The 21087-nt window shown below is 45.1% G+C and overlaps 1 protein-coding gene and 1 long non-coding RNA gene across 2 annotated transcripts in view; both read right to left on the reverse strand.

The window, feature by feature from the left end:
* Positions 1-21087, reverse strand: part of LOC309522709 — a 289900-nt gene that overhangs the window by 98381 nt on the left and 170432 nt on the right. The window lies entirely within an intron of this gene.
* MLF2 (myeloid leukemia factor 2) lies at positions 102-12480 on the reverse strand. The gene is made up of 9 exons (XM_082206160.1): positions 12199-12480; positions 10529-10601; positions 10287-10413; positions 8042-8077; positions 5411-5464; positions 4375-4500; positions 3241-3400; positions 2476-2715; positions 102-765 (listed from the first exon to the last, which is right to left on the reverse strand). Exons 2-8 carry the CDS (start codon positions 10576-10578, stop codon positions 2537-2539), a joined length of 732 nt encoding a protein of 243 aa, XP_082062286.1. The 5' UTR covers positions 10579-10601; positions 12199-12480; the 3' UTR covers positions 102-765; positions 2476-2536.

Genomic DNA, 21087 nt, shown 5'->3' on the forward strand with positions numbered 1-21087 from the left:
GGTGTTCAAAGAATAGTGTCACACAAGGCCAACAAGCGGCCCTGTATCCCTTGAGAACTCAAGAGACGCAAAGATGGGAGATAGAGGCCGACTCCACTTCCTTTACAGGTTCCATTTCTTTATTCAACTCAGTAAACATCTAGTTACAAGTTTCACAAAATCAAATTTTATAAGATGGGGAGCTGACTGGATTGGGGCAGAGAGGTAGGGCCTGTTTTGTTTGTCCACACCTCACCTGATCCCTTCCACCCTTTCATACATACCCCATTTCCAGGGCAGGCAGGCAGGCAGGCAGGCCAAGAGCAAAGGCGACGACTAAAGGTTATTTTTCCAAGTGCTTGAAACTAATAGCAGGTCAACAGGTTTCCTTACTTGGTTGCCACTTGAGGTGGGTGGGTAGATTAAATACAAACTTCGGAACCAGCCAAACTTGGAGCAGGGAATAGAGGGGGTGGCAAAAACTGAGGGAGACCACTCCTGCGCCCCTCCAAAAAACACTAAGGGGAGGGATTGAGTAGCTCAGTGAAGGGCAGGGAGGAGTTAAGAGGAAAAAGAACGAAGTAAAATTGATGTGCCACTCATTCATGGACAAGGTCCCTCCCATTCCCCTTGGCCACCTGCTCTATGCAAGGAGTACAACTGTGAAGAGAGAGTTAGTCACTTAATTTATATCTTAAAATAGGGGCAGGAGGCTAGTATTCAACTTGAGGAAGGTCCAAGTGATGTTTCGTAGGGGCTTCGCCATCAGAGTTTCACTGTCTGTACCTGAGCAAGAGGGTGGGAGGAGAAGAAGAGAAATAGAAATCAGAAAGGGAACAGAAGGGAAATGCAGAAGGAACAGCGAGCGAGAAAAACAGGAAACTCAGTGCAAAACCCCCCATGGCTGAGATCTCGCGGGGATGATCAATTTGTTTCAGGGCTGTTCAATTTCAGATTGGGGCTCACACAGTGGAATTTTCCTCTCTATAGGAAAGCTTCTGCTCACACAAAAACCTGGCCTCTCAGAGAGACTGTAGGCTAGAACTCCCCCCCCCTTTTCTTCTTCTTTTTGAATGGAGCCATGGAATTTCCCAGCTGCTAATCTGAAATGTACCACCTCTGTAAGTCAACCTCTAGCTTTGAACACTGTTAAAGCATCTTTAGCCACTTGCGCCAAATGAGAATTTGCTTTCATTCAATCAAAACTATCAGCAGAAACGAAATCCAAGTTTGCTGCTTCTTTTTTAAAGTAGCTCAGGTGCCTAGTTCCTGGCATGGTATGTGTACCTTGCTCATGGCTCAGGGATGACTATTTTGTGGTCCTCCAGATTTTTCTGGACCCCCAGCTCCCATCATCCCCAGCCAGCATGGCCAGTGATCAGGGATAATGGGAGCTGGAGTCTTTAACAACATCTGCTTTCCCCTAAGCCTAACTTACAACATTTCCATACTACAGCCTCCCTTGCTCTCAACTGTGGTTGTGTGAGAAGGGAATTCTCTTTGCAAGACAAGCCTCTAAAAGCAATCATTCCAAAGCTTCCGGAAGAGAAGTGATGGCAGTTGCCCCATTTCAAACCAAGGCAATAAATTTATTCACCTTGAAATAAACCTCATTGAAACAGGTTTGGATTTATTTCGAAGTGTGGCTGCAATCTGATGATGTGATGGTGCCCTTAGATTCCTCCCTTCCTTATGTTACCAACAATCGCGGCTGTAGCCAAGTTTGCCTTTGGGAAGACGAGCAGCCCAGCAGAATAAGAGATTACTTTTGAAAAGATGGTGCAATACTCGATTCTTGTGGGTGCTCAGTGGAAGCACAAGCAGTAGCTGTTGATTCTCTCCACAATGAGATCCTGACTGGAAAAAGCATGGAACCTCTGGGACCTACTTCCAGGGCTGCAAAGTGCCTTGGACTAACTTTCCGCCCTGCAAACTGCCTTTGCTCAAGACTCAGGACAGCGTGCATAGCGCTCCCTGATGGCCTCCCATAAAGGTAACGACAAAGCTCTATCAGGCTTCTTTGCAGAAACAGAATTGCACCAGGAGCCACCAGATGAATCATATACCCTGCTTTGTTTCGAAGCGTTTTATTAGATTTTATCAAAATAATCCCCCGTCAACCACTCCTCATTCTCTGCAATTCCCAGAAGCCTCTGCTTCTGACACATGGAAGAGCAACAACCCTCTTTCCAGAAAGCTCAGGTTTCTTCTTATCCATGACTCCCTCCTATGCCCTACTTGTGGCAGCCTGCTGACCTTAACATCCTCTCATGCTCTGTAAATATCACCAACTTTAAGGCCTGTTTTCCTGTATATGCCAGTATGTGTGTGTTTCAAAAAGTACTAAAAAAAAATGAAGGTGACCACTACTGGGCACAGAGGTAAGTCACAGGCCCAATGCTGCACTGAAAAAGTAGTCAGGTTCGCCAGGTTGCACCCCAACTGAGAAGCTGGGCAGGCACAGCATGCATGCGAAGGGCAACAGTTAAGACTTACAAGAGCATGAAGGTAGATTTGGGGGTGACCGCATCACACCCCCCTTAAGTCTGCTCTGGGTTCACCAGTCGTACCGGCGCGACTGTCTGGTTGGAGAATCTTCAGGTCCCTGAATAGCAAGGCGGGCCCCTTCGGCCCGGCGGCCATTGCTTCCCTCGTGGCGCCGGTATTCCAGCCCTCTTTGCGTCCGGAAGCGGGATGTTTCGCGCCTCCATTCGTCGTCAAACGCAGCGGCATCACCTGAAATAATAATAATAATTTATTATTTATACCCCGCCCATCTGGCTGGGCTTCCCCAACCACTCTGGGCGGCTTCCAAGAAAATATTAAAACACTGTAATACATCAAACATTAAAAGCTTCCCTAAACAGGGCTGCCTTCAGATGTCTTCTAAAAGTCTGGTAGTAGTTGTTCTCTTTGACATCTGGTGGGAGGGCGTTCCACAGGGAGGGCGCCACTACTGAGAAGGCCCCTGTAACTTGGCTTCTAACAGCGAGGGAACCGCCAGAAGGCCCTCGGCGCTGGACCTCAGTGTCCAGGCAGAACGATGGGGGTGGAGACGCTCCTTCAGGTATACTGGGCCTTTGAGGCCGTTTAGGGCTTTAAAGGTCAGCACCAACACTTTGAATTGTGCTCAGAAGCGTACTGGGAGCACAATTCAAAACGTACTGAAAATGGGAACGGGGGAGAGGAGGCCACTGAGTGGGAGGGTGAGGCTGAGCAGACCGTCTCGAGGAAGGGGAGGAGCCAGAGGGAAACACTCACTCTCATCCAGGTTGATGTAGTCTTGTCTCTCCTCTTGGTCACCCGTGCGGTGATTGCGCGAGCGCTGCATGATGTGCGCGCGTTCCCGGATGTGGTGTCCGATAGACATCTGCTCCAGACCGCTGTCAGAGTCTCGCACCGTCCGCCTGGTCTCCCGGATCTAAGGACAAGAGAACAAAGTCGCAATTTGGGGTTGTGGAACTATTTTGCTAGCCTTTTAACTCCCTGGATCTTCCCAAACGGAAGCCAAGTGGTTTGCCTCAAATTTCACAGCAGGTAATTTTAGTTCATCAAATCTGTTGGCCCTACATAAGAATTCATCCTGCACTGGAAAACATAAACCCACCAGAGATTTCGAATCTTGTATGTTGACCCTCAGCACACCCAGTCTGCATTGATGCTGTTATGAGAATTATAAGGTCTAAGATATAAAATAAATGTTCATAAATGTACCAGGCAAACACATACATAAATATATAAACCACATGTCTGAAACAGTACAGGAAAGCAGTCCTAAAGCCATTTTGACTCTTTCTGTGACCTCAAATATTCCTCTGCAGTTTGGATGGAAATGGGAAAAGCCTCCCCAGTGTCTCTGTGCTCACAAATCCTGCCTTAAGGGCACATTTGGGTATCAATAGGGTGAGCCTGTGGCCTGGACTCAGGAATTAATTACATATCATCACAAAATAATGGCCAGGCTCTCCAGGTAAACCCATCAACAGGTTTCCTGCCAGACAAGATTCTGCTGTAGACCACCCCTCCAGTGATGTATGTATGATGTATTGGGGAGTGGTCTTGAGCTACAGGGTGGCAATTTCAAAAGTATATATGGGCTTGTGCACCACTGTTCTGGATTCCTCCTCCCTCCCTGCATGTGGTGAGTGAGGACCCTGTTGCAACAGTTAATAAAGATCAGGCTTACTAGCTGCTTTGCTTCTCAATATTCTCTGGTTGGCCTCTGTTAGTTTCTCCTACCGATAGAGAACCTACATAAGGACTCTATACAGGCTCTTCGGTACTCCATAAGGGAGAAGGAGCAGTTTTTTTTCTTATAACAATGTCTGTACCCCCGGTGGGACCAGCAATCCATGGACTTGTTAAAAATTCTAGTAGAAGAAAACAGTCTCTTACCCCACCAGGTGCAGAGCGTGTCTCCGAGGTCTCCTGATAGACTTTGGGGCCCTCCCCCAGATTCGAGTAGGATATGACAGTTGAAGAGGTAAACGTCTGGCAGTTGGAACCACTAGTCATGTGCTCCTGGACACGCAAAAGATCAAAGAAGGTGAGCAGCGTTACTGGAGTCATCTGCAGAACTTTTGCGACTACAGAATGAAAACCACCATTTCTGCAAAGAAGTCTCCCCTCCTTTGACTTTCTGGGTTTTTCTTGACGTTTTGAAAAATGTATTGAAAGGGGGTATCTCCCCTCCTACACTATTCAAGGAGCAAGAATGGGTCACAACTTGTTTGGAACTAGGAGAAAATATTAACTCTGCACATGCTTAAAAGCTAATTAGCCACCACGTCACCCGCAAGAGGGCTGTGTACACCCTACATTCGGGAATAAAAATTTAAACAAATAAAATTCTGCTTGCAAGCAATCAGAGTTCTGTAACTTGTATAAACTAGGCCAGAAATTTATAGAATTTTTTTATGAGTCTTACTCTGCAGCTGTTGCCACTTTGCAAAATCTACTCTGGGTTTGTGGGTCAGGGAAGGCGGGATAATGATCTAGGCAGGGCACTGGAATCCAGCAGCTGGAAATTTTATTCAACTACCAGTTCGGCTGAGATTCCAGCAGGTATTGATTTCAAGCATATCTTCTCACAGTGATAACCAAGATCCTCAAGAATTCTGTTCCCAATATTACGCCCTGATTTGCATTTTTCGCAGGGGTCTGTGTGCGCACGGCACTCTACATTAGAATTGCCACGTACACAGAGCCCTGGGCATAAGCAAGAATCTGTCTTCCGGGGTAGCAAAGTCACAGCCACGTCTAAAAGTCACGCAAGCCGTGCAGCGGGTGTCATGCAGAAGCGCATCACAAACCCAGCTGTGTCACTTCTGTCATGGGATCAGTTGTCGGGGATGACCGTGGTGCAACTGAACGGAAAGATGCAAACACAGAGTTCAAACCATGCAACAGGAATGCACACAGGGGGTCTTACCATGTTCCCAATCATATCGTTCATCATTCCGAACATGTCCATAAAACCACCTGCCTGAAGGAAAGAGTATAGGAAAAGAGCTGAGGTTTGGGGAGAGTGATCAGTCAATGAAGGCACAAATGATGCTCAGATAGAATGAACAGAGTTTCTACTCCTTTTTTATTATTGTTTACATGAACACCTGCAAATATCAAGGATTGCCACCGCTGACTAAGTCTAGACTGTTGCCAGACCCTCTTGAGTGCATAGTACCGCTTCAAGGGTGACTATGCCCCAAATCAGGAATGGGGAACGTCTCTCTTTGGGCTACAGGACTCACAGGCCTGGCCTGCACCCTCACGGAGCACTTCCTTCTTTGAACTATGCCAATGCCTTTTGCTTTCCTGGATGGAGTGTGATTGTGGATGTGCATGCATGTAGAAACCTCTGGCTTTTGCATGGCTGGAATGCTGCCTACTGTGCAAAGGGGTGTGTCGATAAAAGGATCTGCCCCCCTGGTGAGATCCAGCTCCCCACCTCTGCCCAAAACCCAAGGGACATACAGTGGTGCCCCGCAAGACAAAAAGAATTCGTTCCGCGAGTCATTTCGTCTTGCGAAGCACGGTCCGTCGCAACTGCGCCTCTTCAAGCGGCTTTTAAAAAAAAGCACAAGACGTTTTCGTCTTGCGAAGCAAGCCCATAGGGAAATTCGTCTAGCGAAGCAACTCAAAACCGAAAAACCCGTTCGTCTAGCGAGTTTTTCGTCTTGTGAGGCATTCGTCTTGCGGGGCACCACTGTACTCTGGATTACACTCAAGAGCAACTACCATCTCCAGCCTTTTCTCCGTAAAACTGAAGGCACTGCACTCTTTTTGTCCTCACAATCCCTCCTGTTCGCGCAGTCTAATTTAAGACAAAGATTTACTAAATTAGGACAGAGACTGAGTGGCTTAGGGTCACTCATGTCTGAACACTGATTTGAATCTAGGGCTACCTAGTCCAAACTCTGATCAATACACAACATTGCCACGCACCCCCATTCTATATTTACAGTGCTAAAGTTACAAGTTGTTACTTCGTACACACAAAAGCATACAAAGGTAGGAATCGGGAAAGCCACCATTTTTAGAGTAGGAAATTTAAATTAAATCCACATCAGTACATGTTCTTGGTGCATCAGATTCCATCTCAATTTTGGACATATTCACATTTAGGCTAAATATTCTTTGGAATATCAGTCAGCACAGCAAGATCTGCACACTATCAATTACTCTGAAACTAAGCAGCCAGCACCAAGTTATTCAAGGTAAAAAACAATCTATCCAGGAAATCCACTGGTCACCTGAGAAAGCCACAGATCAGCAGCACCACATGAGACACCCGTCCTCCCCAGTGAGGAAGAGGAGGGGGGGCTCCAATGTCACGCTGCTAAGCTTTCAACTGGGTAGAAGCAGCACAATAAGCAAAACTCCCTTCCAAGTTCTTAGCACACGCCAGAAACTTAGTTACTAAACTAAGCCAAGCCAAAATGTGTGGACTCCTGGATATCTCTTTGGCCTCATGGCCCAATGTCCAATTTGGTTTTGTCAAATTCAAATGCCATTTGGAAATGGTTTGTGTTCACACAGTGAGCAAGTTGATTCTCCCCACTTACTGGTTCTCTCCAGCTAACCTCCCTGAGTGCCCTCATTATCCAAATAAGCAGTCCATTTTCCCCACCACTCCCATGATCTTGACTGAAAAAATCTCCCGAGACAGCCAAATTCACATTCACACATCACTTTAAACTATAGCTAAGTTATGGTTTAAAGGTGAACGCGCAATGTAACGGTGAACAGGGAGCAAATCACAACCCCTTCATTCCTCTCCCTGCTCAGAATCCCGCTGTACTACCGGGAGCCATGGTTTCGTGATGTCCAAACCCAGGGTCATGGTTCCTCTCTCCCCAAATAAACTATGAGCTGTAACCAAGGATTGTTACTGACTTACCATTCTCTCACGGTTTGTTTGGAGGACGCAAACCACAAGCCTGGGTTCGGACATAATGCTAAGCAAAACCAAACCTTAGCTCCTGGCAGTGCAAGAGCAGCAGGAGTGGGGGAGGAGCAAAACCATCACAAAAGTTTCCTCCTTGCATTACTTATTCTGGTATTGCGTAGTTGGGGGTTTGATCCCCGTAAGAGACAGCTGGATATTCCTGAATTGCAGAGGGTTGGACTAGATGATCCTCAAGATCCCTTCCAACTCTGATTCTATATTATATTATTTTATTTTATTCTAATGCACCAGCATGCAGAAAAAGCCTTTAAACCACAGTAAACCTTATCTATGGCTTACAGTGACATGCAGGTAAAGCCATTCTGCAAAATTCTAATCTATTATTTAAAATTTTCTCCCCTTTTGACTTCTTTTTTTTATTTTTCTCTTGAAAGGCAGAAGGGGATTCCTTCCCCCCTTTATCATGGCCTTTAAAATTCTCCTATCAGAACAGAGTAATCCTCCACATTCTCCTTTTCTGTCGAGGAATTTACAAGTATCACTGCTTTCATGATTTCAAGATTACACTCTGCAGCAGAAGAAATCGGGAATGTTACTCAGAGGAAAAGATTCAGAGAACTACGCTTGTGTGGGGAGAAGAACAGCAGGGCTTACCATTCCTAGCATCCCAAAGGGCGAAACAGTTCCTGCCTGTAAAAGGACAGAGGCATAAAGAACAATGACAAGCTACCCTTCTGTAATAAACATCTCTCCTACCCACATCTTAGAATAACAAAGGGGCTCACTCACTCAGTTAAGAGATTCAAGAGGGGGAGCAATAGCATGACATCAGCTCCTCAAGTCTATCATCCAAGTAATTTAATTTCAGAATAGAGAATCTCTCAAAAGTGGAACAAGCATTTAAAAAGAAATTTAAAAGCAAGGTCAAATCTCTTTAAGAAGCTTGCAGGTTATATAATGTCATATAATAGAAAGCCAAATAAAACACACCCTACAGATTAGAAAGGTTAGTAATAAGTAGGGGAGGAAATTATTATTATTATAAAAGGCAAGGACGCTTCATTTAAGAACTGGAAGCAATGCCCAAATGAAGATTTAAACAAACAAACTAACCCTACACAAAAACCCTAATCCAGCAGTGAACCAGGAGGAGAACGTAGGACTATTAAAAGAAAAGGAGTAAGTGGGTGAGCGAAAGGAAGACCAAGAAAATGTCCAGTCTTGTTTCAACAAAAAATATTTGAAAGTGAACATTTTTCACTTTAAAAATTCTTTGGCATTTTAAAGAGGAAACCCGATGGACTTGCAAAATGTTTTTGAAAAATATCTCACTAGCAGGGTTGGGGAATCATACCTGAGCACTGGCCCTGCAGGCATGGCTGATGGAAGTTAGTGTCCAATAACATCTGGAGGGTCTTTGTTTCCTCACCCCCACACTAAATACTCCTAAATCTCCTTATCAGTCATGTGGTAAAACTGCCTGGTGTCTTATAAACTGGCAACTGAATGAAGAACAGAGAGCAGGAGGAAAAGCTGGAGGAACTGAACTGTCTGCCCACCCTCGGCTACTCTGTTCTGGTTCTGCTATTTACAGTATTTTTCTCATCAGTTCACCCATGGAGACAATAAATTAACCAGGTTTGTGGATAACACCAACTTACTAAGGATACTGAAGGGCCAAACAAATTTGTGATGTGTTCAATAGGATCTCTCTTGTGTTGAACCCAAGGTGAACTGTTCCGAAAGCTCTGCAAATGCCATCTTGGTAGTCAAGATAACCCCACAATTAATTGGTAGTTGTTGCAGCAATGAGCTCATATATGTTTTTATTCACTTGCGTTGCTATAAGCTACCGTATTTTTTGCTCTAGAAGACTCACTTTTTCCCTCCTAAAAAGTAAGGGGAAATGTGTGTGCATCTTATGGAGCGAATGCAGGCTGCACAGCTATCCCAGAAGCCAGAACAGCAAGAGGGATCGCTGCTTTCACTACGCAGCGCTCCCTCTTGCTGTTCTGGCTTCTGGGATTCAGAATATTTTTTTTCTTGTTTCCCTCCTCCAAAAACTGGGTTCGTCTTGTGGTCTGGTGCGTCTTATAGAGCAAAAAATACGGCAATTGGCTTGCTTTGACATTATCCTGATCTGTGGGCTTGGGGTGCTGGGCTCTGAGCCCAGAAAGGGGAACTATCTGTAAGATTTGGGTATTTGCCACCTATGCCCTTATCTGAAGGGAGTCCTGGCCCAAGTGGTGAATGTTGCTTTGCGAATAAAGAAGGCATGAGTGTTTCTGGGGCGTGGACAAGCCATCTCCTTGCTGCCATGTTGGTCCCGTGTCTATAAAGGCTGGGAGACCTGGCAGGCTAATTTGCTGTAACACCTTTCTTTAATAAAGCACTAGAACTGGTCATTCTGATGTTTTTGACATCTTTCTTTGGTATTCCTGTACCCAACCATTCCCACAAGCCCCCCTTTGGGCCTGTGTTTCAGGGTCTGAACCTGGCATACTGATGGACTTCATAAGGCTATGACTTACAAGACATGTCCCTGGGGTCATAATAGGAAGCAAGGTGAAACATCAACCCTGTGTACTACAGCTGCGAGGAAAAAAATCAAGGCTGAAGCTCAGTGGCACAACATGTTTTTCAGAAAATCTCTGCTAGTCTCAAGTTGAGAGGCAGAGACGTGAGGGAGATTATCTCTCCCTGAAACTCTGGGAAAGCCACTGCTAGCCAAATCAGGCTAGTTAAACCAACAACTTGACTCAGTATAGTTTCCTATGTTCAAAATGCTGATTATTATTTAGGTAGACAAGTGGCACAGGGATATGTCTCTCTTTCTTTACTTGCATTCGTACCAAAGGGGGAAAAACAGACCCAGTCAAAGTCTCCAGATTTCCATTACCTGCATTCTTCGGCTAGTCTGGCGTGTCGCAGGGACAGTCCCGTTGCCAATGCTGAGGAAGGGGCTATAACCAAAGCCGCCTGAGAGCACACGGTTCACATGCTGGTGGTGGATGGCAAGAGGGTCCCTGAACGAAGAGGAGATGAGACACAAGGGAGTTAGGTATTGAAGCAGTTCACACCAAACCTATCCCTCCCCTCTGTCCACTGCTTCCCTCCAGGAGGCAAAACTAGAGTACTCACATCACAAACATCGGGTCCTCTGGCTCTCCATCTCTCATGAACCGGAACATAATTCCCTCAAATGCAGGGCGGGCTATTCATTCGGAAACAAAAGAGGAATATGAATCTATATGAAGGCCAGTCTCCCCCTTTGCATGCAGTCCTATATTCTTAGTATTATTATTATTAAATTAAATTTATATACTGCCCTATACCCGCAAGTCTCAGGGCAGTTCACAAGATAAAATCACAATGTAAAAACACAAAACGCATAGTCAAAATAAAAACAAAAGCAACCCAATAACCTGCCCCATTTTAAAAGGGCGCTCTATGATTTTTAGACATTAGTTAAGGGTTTGTGTATATTTTCAAAGTTGTTATGCAATGCAAGTCCCAAGTCCTTCCCCATTAATATAAGGAATCGTAAAGAACATGTGCCTGTCCTCATTCATACTAGACAACATACCCCATCACTGCTCTTTACTCTCCTGATAGGTCTCAAAAGGTATTGAGAAATTACCTTTGCACTAAGCCACCCAATCTTTGTTCTCCCTCATACACATAAACTGCAACTACTCACTTACAATCTCTCTCTGTGTATATAAGTGTTGGGGTAACCAATTGCAAGGGACAACAGGGCTCCTGCACTTTTTAACAACCATGAAGAAGAGAGAGAACCTTAGCAGGTATATAAGCACTCTTCTCATCACTGCACAGCTAGACGCACTTGCCCAAAATCCCCTCATCTTTAGAATAAAGGTGAGGAAGCAAATGTGGTACCCTCCAGATGTTACAGACTACAACTCCCATCAGCCCAGCCAGCTGGACGATGGGAGTTGTAGTCCAAAACATCATGTTTGTTACCCCTGCACGAGAAGCACAGGGCTCTAGGGTCACCCTTTACACCGAGCCACCCTGCCACTAGCTGTGAGGAATCCAACTATTTAAATAGCAGAATGAACAAACAGTGCATGTAAGGACAGCAGAGAAAAACCTGCCCAGGCTGCTGCACACCAATCCATCATCTCTTCGCAGTTGCATCACCTCCAAATGCAGTGCTCAGGCCCTAGACCTTCCGCTTACTCTACAAATACTCAACTCCTATCCCAGTGCGGAGGCAACTCTGTGGAGCTCATGTAGCCCAGTACTATCCCCCTCCCCTTGCACAAACTCCTCCACTCTTAATTCCAACCACAACTCTTGTCAGCTGCAAACAAATGCAAATAAATAAACAAACCCACCCTTAACACGTTTAGCAATACAGAACACAACAACACATCACATTGTTATTTCACATCAGGAACCAACAACTGCAAAAAGTACTATTTGCACAGAACGGTACAATTAATGCAATTCCATCAAAATCCACTTATTGCAGTGCATAGTATCATCAATAACACCTGCTTGCCCCTGTAATCTAAACAGAGAGAGGGAGGCAGAGGGACAGAAGCAGGCCTAAGGCAAGGACCAACTTCTCTCTCCAAAAACACCTTCCTTTCCCAATTCCGGATCGTCTCCAAGATGCCCCAGGCCGAAAATCCGGAGTGGTGGTGGGGGAAGGTTCTGGGCGCTGAGCTTTGTGAGCTAACTCCCCATCTCCTTTCCCAAGCTGTCAGGACAACTCTCGCCCGCCCTGCCTCCCTCTCCATCCTTCCCAGCCCCACGGAAGACTCCCCAAGGGGACTGCTCACATCTCTGGCCAGCTCCTTTGTTGCTGTCGTCTCCTGCTTCTTGCTCTCCCGGAATTTATTCCAGCCACGAGTCCTAAAGGGGAAGATTAATGTTGCATCCCCTTTCCCCCCTTCCTTCCTTCCTGCCTTGCCCCCCACTAGATATTCTTTGTTGCAAATAGGCTGGTGTGCTGGGGGGGGGGGGAGACAAGCTTCTTTGTTCCAAATCCTCCACCCCCGCCACCAAGCAAGCCACCCGCGGGGCCACCAGCAAGGCCGCCCGAGTTTGCACCCCTCTTCCCCCCCCACCTTCTTTTAGCAAAAGACAAATACTGCTAGCATCCCCCTTTGCAAGCAAAAGGATATTTTCCCTTTTCAAAGAAAACCCACAACAAGGCCCAAGCAGGATGTGATGTCAGAAACCCCGCCCCCTCAAAAAGCCTCAAAGCCCCACCCTCGAGAAAGGAGTTACATAGCCGGATCTGGGGCGAAGCCCGCTGCACGGTGGTGGGTCTTTATGCCTTGCAGTGCAATAGCCCAGGGGCTTGCAAATATCCCCCCCCCCTTCCCGCATGGCTGTCGTTTGTTGCGATTGCAACAAGGGAAAGTGCAGCATTCCGAGGGGCTTGCAATGCAAGCGAATGAACATTTAAAAAAATAAATGCATCCACATAAATTCTTTGGATGCCAAGGAAATGGTTGCTTGCAGCCCAGCTTCAACTTCATTCATATGAATGAAGAGAGAATGCCCCGGTCTTGCCAGTAGTCGCCGAAGCTGCAACGCGCCCGTGTGAACAGTAGAGGTCGCTCTACCATCACAGAACGGCAGCTGAGCGGGTCTGCAAAGCAATAAACCTGCAGCTGGTTTTGCGGGTTCCAGCCAGCGCACGTGTAAATCATTTTAAGGTACGCTTGAGCCTCTCTGCTGCTTGCTTGCTTGCTTGGGACGTGTGAACGCCGTGAGTGCATACGGCATTGTGTGGAAGGCAATGCGTTTCAAAGCAGGTGTGTGCAGTATTTCAAATCAACGGGAAACACAGAGGCAAGTTCACGCATAGCTCAGTTGGTTAAAGAGCCTGGTGCTGATAACACTTAAGATTGCAGGTTCGATCCCCGTATGGGACAGCTGCATATTCCTGTATTGCAAGGGGGGGTTGGACTAGATGATGCTCAGAGTCCTTTCCAACTCTAAAAAAATATCCCATGATTCTAAGTTACAGCCAAGGCAAATATCTCCCGTTCTCTTTCAGCTGTCAGAACTGACAGCCTTAATGCATGTGTTGACAGTGTCACGAGCCCAGATTTGATCCACCCACGCGATTCGTTCGCCTCCATGCATCGCATTTGAAATCTGCATAGGTAAATAGCATCCTGAGGACCGGCCCACAGAGGCAGCAGTCCGAGGTACCCAAATTCAGTTTTGCAAATGTCGAGGAACAGAGTCGCTGCCTTTGACGTCTAGAGGACGTGGCAGAAAAGAAGCTCATCAAACAAGTGATATTCCTGCACTTCTGACTTCCACCGGGTTGCCCCATGGACACAGGTGTAAAGGGGAAGGAGGCTGAGGAAGAGAGAAGAAAGGATGGACATTACAAACGAAAATACAAAAACCTCCTCTTGTGAACTTTTTATCATAATACAAAGCAGAAAAAGGGAAGGTGGAAAAAAAACATTAATTAAAACTAGCAAAAATATTTGGATAATTTTTTCTCTGTCTCTTTCTTTGAAGTGTGTGTGTGTGTGTGTGCACGTTGAGACAAAATTTCAGGAAATTAATGCATTAGATGTTTTTGACTCAGTTTTGTTTTGGATTCAGCCGTGACTAAAGTTGTTGTAATTTCATTCCGCTTCAAGCCTGCTAAAGGTCTGACCCAGCTGAACTAACCAGTTCAGTTTCTACTCATACATTAAAATTGAATACACAGCGCTGATTTGCACATTTGAAAGGTAGTGAATATTGTGGCGATAATTTTATCCTAATCTGAATACGAGATGCATACATATGCATCTTAGACAGAAAGCTCAGCAAATAACTACAGGGCATTATTAAGGACATTGGTACACTGGAGGAACATGGGGGAAAAGGCAAGGGGAAATGGTATTTTGGCCTCAGTTTACTTGACATTTAAACATATAATAAGACGGAGAGAAACCTATTAAGTGTAATCTTAATGGATGAAAAACATTATCTTGCTCGCTCGCGTACAAATCCACCCTCTTTCTGTCAGATTCCCCATCTCTGGATTCTGGGAGCTGCAGGCTAGAGACTCCATGATGGCGCTGTGTTGTGCTTTTTGGAATCCTGCAAGCCTCACACCATATACCTTCCTCCAGGTCAGAGGTGAGACCTGTGGTCCCCTACCTGCCTGCACACTGTCTCACCAGAGTGAAACATGCTCTGGTTAGCTCCCGCTTGGAGTACTGCAATGCGCTGTACGGTGGGACTACCTTTGAAGGTGACGCAGAAAGTACAGCTAATCCAGAATGTGGCTGCTAGATTGGTGACTGGGAGCGGCCAACAGGACCATAGAACACTGGTCCTATAAAATCTACATTGGCTCCCAGTACATTTCTGAGTATAATTCAAAGTGTTGCTGCTGACCTTTAAAGCCCTAAATGGCTTTGGCCCTATATGAAGGGCAATATGCAAGTTGTAGTAGTAGTAGTAGTAGTAGTAGTAGTAGTAGTAGTAATGTACCTGAAGGAGCGTCTACATCCCCATCATTCTGCCTGGACACTGAAGTGCAGCTCCAAGGGTCTTCTGGTGGTTCCTTCCCTACAAGTGAGGTTACAGGGAACCAGGCAGAGGGCCTTATTGGTAGTCACACCCACCCTGTGAAACGTCCTCCTGTCAGATGTCAAGGAGATAAGTAACTCTCTGACTTTTAGAAGACATCTGAAGGCAGCCCTGTATTAGGAAGTTTTTAATGTTTCTAATATTTATGCTCAGGGTGGCATAATAATAATAATAATAATAATAGGCATTGCATTGATTGATTGATTGATTGATTGATTGATTGCCTGCCTGGCCTTTACCCTAAGGTCCTAGGGTAGATTACAGCATTAAAACACAACTCCAATTCCCATCAACACCACCCAACATGATCACGGATGATGAGAGTTGTAATCCAGCAGCATGTGGAAATGCCCAAGAATTATGCTGGGTATGAGATGAGCCCTAACCAGCTCCACCTATTAATTATCTTTGTAAGAGGAAAACCAGATGTGATGCCAAGTGTGTCATTAGGAATCATCCCATCAATAGGTTTTTTTAAAAAGGAGGTGTAGGGAATATTTAGCCTGATGAGGGAATGGTTTAACCCTTTCTTCCTCTGCTGTGGTCCTGACAAAAAAAATCCCTGTGCCTGCTGTTAACTCCAGAAGGGAAGGCTCCATTAGCTCTGATGGAGTTTTCCCTTCCAAGGCTAATAGCAGGTTAGGTAATGGGGAAGGAGAGGAAAGGGTCAAACTGACCCTTCCTTTGCACTATGTTCCCAATACAGTACAAACTACAAACTACACCTACAACTTTTATAAGTACAAAGAGCAGCTTTGCCTAATTAATTTGGGATTCTGTTATAGTTTTGGGACATGATTCAGCCAAATGCTTTCAACTACCACTGATTTCAGTGGGAAAATTAGGCATGTGCTTAAAGCTGCATTCTGTTCACAATTTCTTGGCAACAGGCTCCAAACTGAATTCAATAGAACTTGCTGCTGAGTAAATACCGGTAGTTAAGTTCAGAGTTCAGATATCTCCCACTGACATCAATGGGACATACAAATGTTTAACTTTGGATAATGACTTCTGGATCTAGTTTATCTCTTTTGCATTGTTGTTGTACACTGATTGGATCTTCTAAGTTATCATTCAGTAATGTGTGAAATGAATGAAAGTAATGGGAAGTACAAAAAGTGAAGGTAAGGAGGTAGACTTCTCATTTCCCCCCCTGAATGAGCTGAAGTGATTTGAAAAAGGAAACTCACTAGGACACTTCTGAGCAAACAGGGAGGCCTGAGAGAGACTTAAAGCTTCCAAATTATAAAAGAGCAGAATCACCAAATCTCAATATTTTGCTTACTGTCAGAATAGTTGGCAGGAATAGGCCCCACTGAAATGAAGGAGACTTACTTCTGAGGAGATATAGAATTGCACTATTACAAATGAATTGCCCATAAAGGGATTAAAAGAACCAACAAAAAGTGCAGTGTGTATTGCAGATCTTAAAGTTTGCACAGAATTTACAGACTGCATTTTTCCCACTTCGTTACCAGTTGTCTTCATTGTTTATTCCCTACTCCTTTGGCCATGTCTAAAATAACACTTCATGCTTCTGATTAAATGGGCTTCTCTAGTCCATGAGATCTCATGACATAATAAATCTGTTATAGCATAGTCCTATACTGGTCTACTCAGGCTGCAATCCAACACACACTCACCTGGGAGCAAGTCCCTTTGAACTTAATTAAACTTACTTCTGGATAGGCATGCATACCATTGTATCAGAAATGAATTTGACCCATAAACCCTATCTATTTCATGCAAAAGTTGCGAGGAAGACTTGCTACTTCACATTTTGCTAGTCCAAAATGCAATATTGTATCTACTAATAAGATAGTCCCACTGAGTTGAATGGGGCTTACTCCCACGTGTCTAAAACTGCAGCATGCTGCACCTTACCCTTTCTAAATGTGCATGTAATTTTGGGAACCTTGTGTGCTAATGTAAGAGCTTCCAATTTAACATAAGGCCATCCATCAAAACAATGACTTTACTCCCAGCCAGGTAGGAATATCCATTCAAAATCCATTTGTACTGGAATGGATTTCTATCAGCAGCCATAACTTCCATCTTACTTATTTTTTTTTAAAAAAAATCTTTCAGAAAGGCCCCCAAGGCAGCTCACAACAATGTAAAACAGCACATAATAAATTACGATATTAAAATACAATTAATAAAATAGAACTTTATAATGGAGGGCAGTAACACAATCCACAAACGACAGTAAAATAATTTAAGGGCACTTTCAGTGTATTGTGGAATCAGCGCTGCTCATACATTTGTTTTTTGCAGCATCCACACAATAATATCATTAAAATGCCAGCCCATACTTTTTCTTTTTACATTTAATCCAGATTTCTCCTTACCATAGTAAATCCAATATGTTAACATAACCCCTTATACAGTCACTACTGGTGTGGAACCTCATTAAGTGCATCATTCAATGACACAAGTGTGATGATGTTCAGTGACTGAGTTCAGACATTGCACCCCTACTTCTGTTTGCCCCCCACCTGAGCACACCCTAACACAAGGGAGAGATCTTCCACTCCATGGGCCTAGTTAGGCCTCCCCACTTGATCCATGAGGCCATTTCGGCCCAATCATGCCCACCAGTCCTACACTTGACTTTCTATATGACATCAGGTGTGGGGCCGGTAAAGGTGGGAACGGCAAAGGGAGGGCCTTGTGCAACACTTTGCAAGCAGAGACCACCTGCTGATTGTTGGCATGTGGATAGCACTGTTCACAGGGCTAGCAAGCAGTAGCACAAGCAACCTTGCAGGCACCTTTTGCCCCAAGCCCACCTGTACCTGCCCCACAAATATATGAAGCCAGGTGACCCATGTTTGTCTGCATGATTTGAAATTAAACCACAGGGAATAGAATGTATGATGCACTTTCCTAATGGTGATAGAAAGGCCCTGTGGTGGGGGAGGGAATAGCCCAGCCTCAGGCTCTGAGGTGTTCTTCTGTATCTTGATTTTCTCTTTTGGGGCCCACCAATTTAGTATAGAACCCCAGAGTCGGTCACGACTGGACCTAATGGCCAGGGGTCCCTTTACCTTTAATTTGGTATAGAAAGACATTCAGCTGAGCCTTTATTGGCTCTTTAAACCTCAATGCATTTTACTGATACCTTGTTTGAAAAGGTGGCCACACTTGAGGACTGTGTATTAAAAGCCAGGGTAAGTCCCAGGGGAGATTTCTTTTATCATTTGACTGATGTAGAATTAAATATCTTTGCAAAATTGGAATTGCTGCTGTAACCCATGGTGACCACTTTTCAAAATTCAGAGATCATTTTTTTCTGACTTGCAACAATAGCAAATTCATTCCATAACCCTGTCCATTTTCTTCCCTTTTAAATCATTTAGGGTCCCTCCTGACTGGTGGTTTTTTTTTTTTTACAGGTACATTCTGCAACATTTAACAGGCACAGTAACAGCACATTAGTGGTGGATTTATACTGGATCGTCCACACATTGTTCCATTTTATTAGTTCTTCTGTGATGCTTCCCTATTGTTCTATTATTGCTTTCTGGAGCGGCACGCTTGCCCTATAGATACACCCACACACCGGAAAACATGTGTGCTATAAAAAGATACAGGATTTCAGCAGGAAGTTTTGGACACACATCTATTGGAAATAAAGCCATGTGTATCCACCTTGAAACTACTGCATGCACAAATAGTATTGCAAGTGGGATCGGGTATGGCTGCCCCATCATGAGCATAAATCATCATGAATGCACCATAAAAAGGCACGTCTTGAGGGGCCCTTAATTTGCAACACCATTTGCAGCCAGAGTTGAAATAAGAGATTTAATGGAATCAGTCAAGAAAAGGTGGAATGTAAGGGGATTGCCAATTTGCAAAATCTCCTTCCAGTGGATGTCTGCCCCTTTCTGTCTTGTACTAACTAATCTGAGGTTCTATTTAATAAAGTGCCTATCAAAACATTAAAAGCTATGGCAGCTTTGTGCTTTAATGGTACTCATAAACAGTGATGAACACTGTTACACGGTTACACAGTATTACACGGTCTGCCTGCATTTCCTTATTGATATGAAAACATTTCCTGGAATACCATGTTTTTCTGTTATTTCATACCAGCCTGTTCTGTCCACACTGCTTGACCTGATATATTGGGACAGCGCTAATCTAAGCACTTTATGTGAGCTGCCTTCAAAATGAACTTGGAAACTACAACTGGTTCGAAATGCAGCTGCTAGATGGTTGAATGGGGCAGGTTGCAGGGGTCATATTATGCCAATTTTAATACTTCATTGGCTCTCAGCTGGTTTCTGAGCCCAGTTCAAAGTGCTGGCGTTAAACTCCTAAAAGCCCTAACTGGATATGAGTAGGACTGCTTTTTCTCACATAAACCTATTCCTTAGAAGCTCTTATCTGGATCCCCTCAGTATGTGAATTATAATATAACCCATAATAGCTCCTACCTTTCAAAAGTTGGTTTCAGACACCCCACCCCACTTCCCTGTTTGTGTTCAAACACTAGTGTTACTTTTCCAGAAAGATTCCAGAATTCCCTTAGAGTTTTGATGGGATCTTTCGCTAGGTGTTTCTCTGATCTGTGTTTTTGTGTTGCTACAGACACTATTTTTTTTTGGGTTATATATGAAATAGCAACACACACAAACATAATTAATAACACAAATATATTGTGCATCCATTAACACATATAAATAAATAATTTGTTAGCTGCCAAATCACACACCATTCCAGGCATCTTTCCTATCTGCCTGAGGGCTTCTCTTCCATGGCAACCTTTCATGATGGGAGTGGTTAATCCTCACCTAAGGCCAGTACAATACTAGCAATATGGTTAGGGATTGTGCAAACTGTGTATTATCGAAAGCTGACACTATTCTGGTGCTTTTAATAAGAGGGAATTATGGTCCTATAGATGCACCAAACAGAAGTCTCTCAGGTGTACTTTTTTTCTTCTCGTCTTTCAAATGTCAAAATAAAAAAATTCCTTCCAGTAGCACCTTAAAGACCAACTAAGTTAGATCTTGGTATGAGTTCTTGGTCTTTAAGGTGCTACTGGAAGGAATTTTTTTTATTTTGACTATGGCAGACCAACACGGCTGCCTATCTTTCAAATGTGTTATCAGGCTAGTTTTGCTTCTGAAATAATATTCTGAGGTAACCACCAAGCTAAATTGCACCTCCCCTCCTTCAAGCCACGATGGGAAGACCCGCTCCCCTCATTCCCACCCCTCCGGGGGACATGCCACCCCACGGCTTCCGTGGAGCGAAATCCTCCCGTTTGTTGCCACGGAAACTGTCGCCCCAAGCCCAGCTCCCTCCCCCATGGCCTCATTCCCATTCCCTCCATTTCTTCCCTCGCGCGGGGCGCTGTGGGTTCTCCCTCCCCCTCCTTTCCTTCCCCGCCCGGCAGCCAATACGAAGCCTGTTGCTAAGCCTCCTGCTCATTTGAATCAGCCAATCGCAGTCCCCGTCCCCGTCTCTCTCCTTATAAGGGGAGCAAAAAAGCGCTGCGTCTCCGTCTTTCGACCACACGAGCTCCCTGAGCTCCCGATTAGAGCGCGGGAAAAGGGAGGGAGGAGGAAAACAACGGCAAAACGCACACACACAACACAACACAACACAACACACACAAAACCGTCTTCTCCCGCCCCTCCCCCCTCCCGTGGTTTGCTTCGCGCGGACAAGCGAATTAGCCCCGCCCCGTATTAATATGGTGGCCTGGGGAGGAGTTCTGAGGGAATGAAATGTGCGAAGCCGGGAATTATTCTGGAACTGGGTGTGGACAAGACGGGAGGGAGGGAGGCGGGCTGCGAGCGAAGGCAGCTGGAGTGGAAAATTCCAGTCAGGGGGAAGCAGGAGTGGGAGGGAACCTGCGCGAGGCTCCTGCTCCAGACTAATCGCTCCTCGCCATCTTGTTCGCGCTCGAGCTGCGTTTTCTTTCCCGAGCGAGATCACTCGGTGCTTCAGTACCATCAAGGTCGTGGTAATAAATGCCACGAGGAGGAAAGACAAAAGACCCTTGATCCTCGCTATAGAAGGATCGCGGGTGGGGGCTCGCGTGTCCATGAGAATGTTTAGTCGTGTCCGACTCTTCGTGACCCCCTGGACCAGAG

Source organism: Podarcis vaucheri, assembly GCF_965113315.1.
Source record: "Podarcis vaucheri genome assembly, chromosome: 17".
Lineage (NCBI taxonomy): Eukaryota > Metazoa > Chordata > Lepidosauria > Squamata > Lacertidae > Podarcis > Podarcis vaucheri.

Bases quoted from the DNA above. Each gene is read 5' to 3' on its own strand.
- MLF2 (XM_082206160.1), bottom strand. From the start codon at position 10,578: ATGTTCCGGTTCATGAGAGATGGAGAGCCAGAGGACCCGATGTTTGTG. The intron at 10,414-10,528 runs GTGAGTACTCTA...CTCTTCGTTCAG, and splicing joins GAGGACCCGATGTTTGTGAT to GGACCCTCTTGCCATCCACC. The intron at 8,078-10,286 runs GTAATGGAAATC...GTCCTTTTACAG, and splicing joins AGACTAGCCGAAGAATGCAG to GCAGGAACTGTTTCGCCCTT.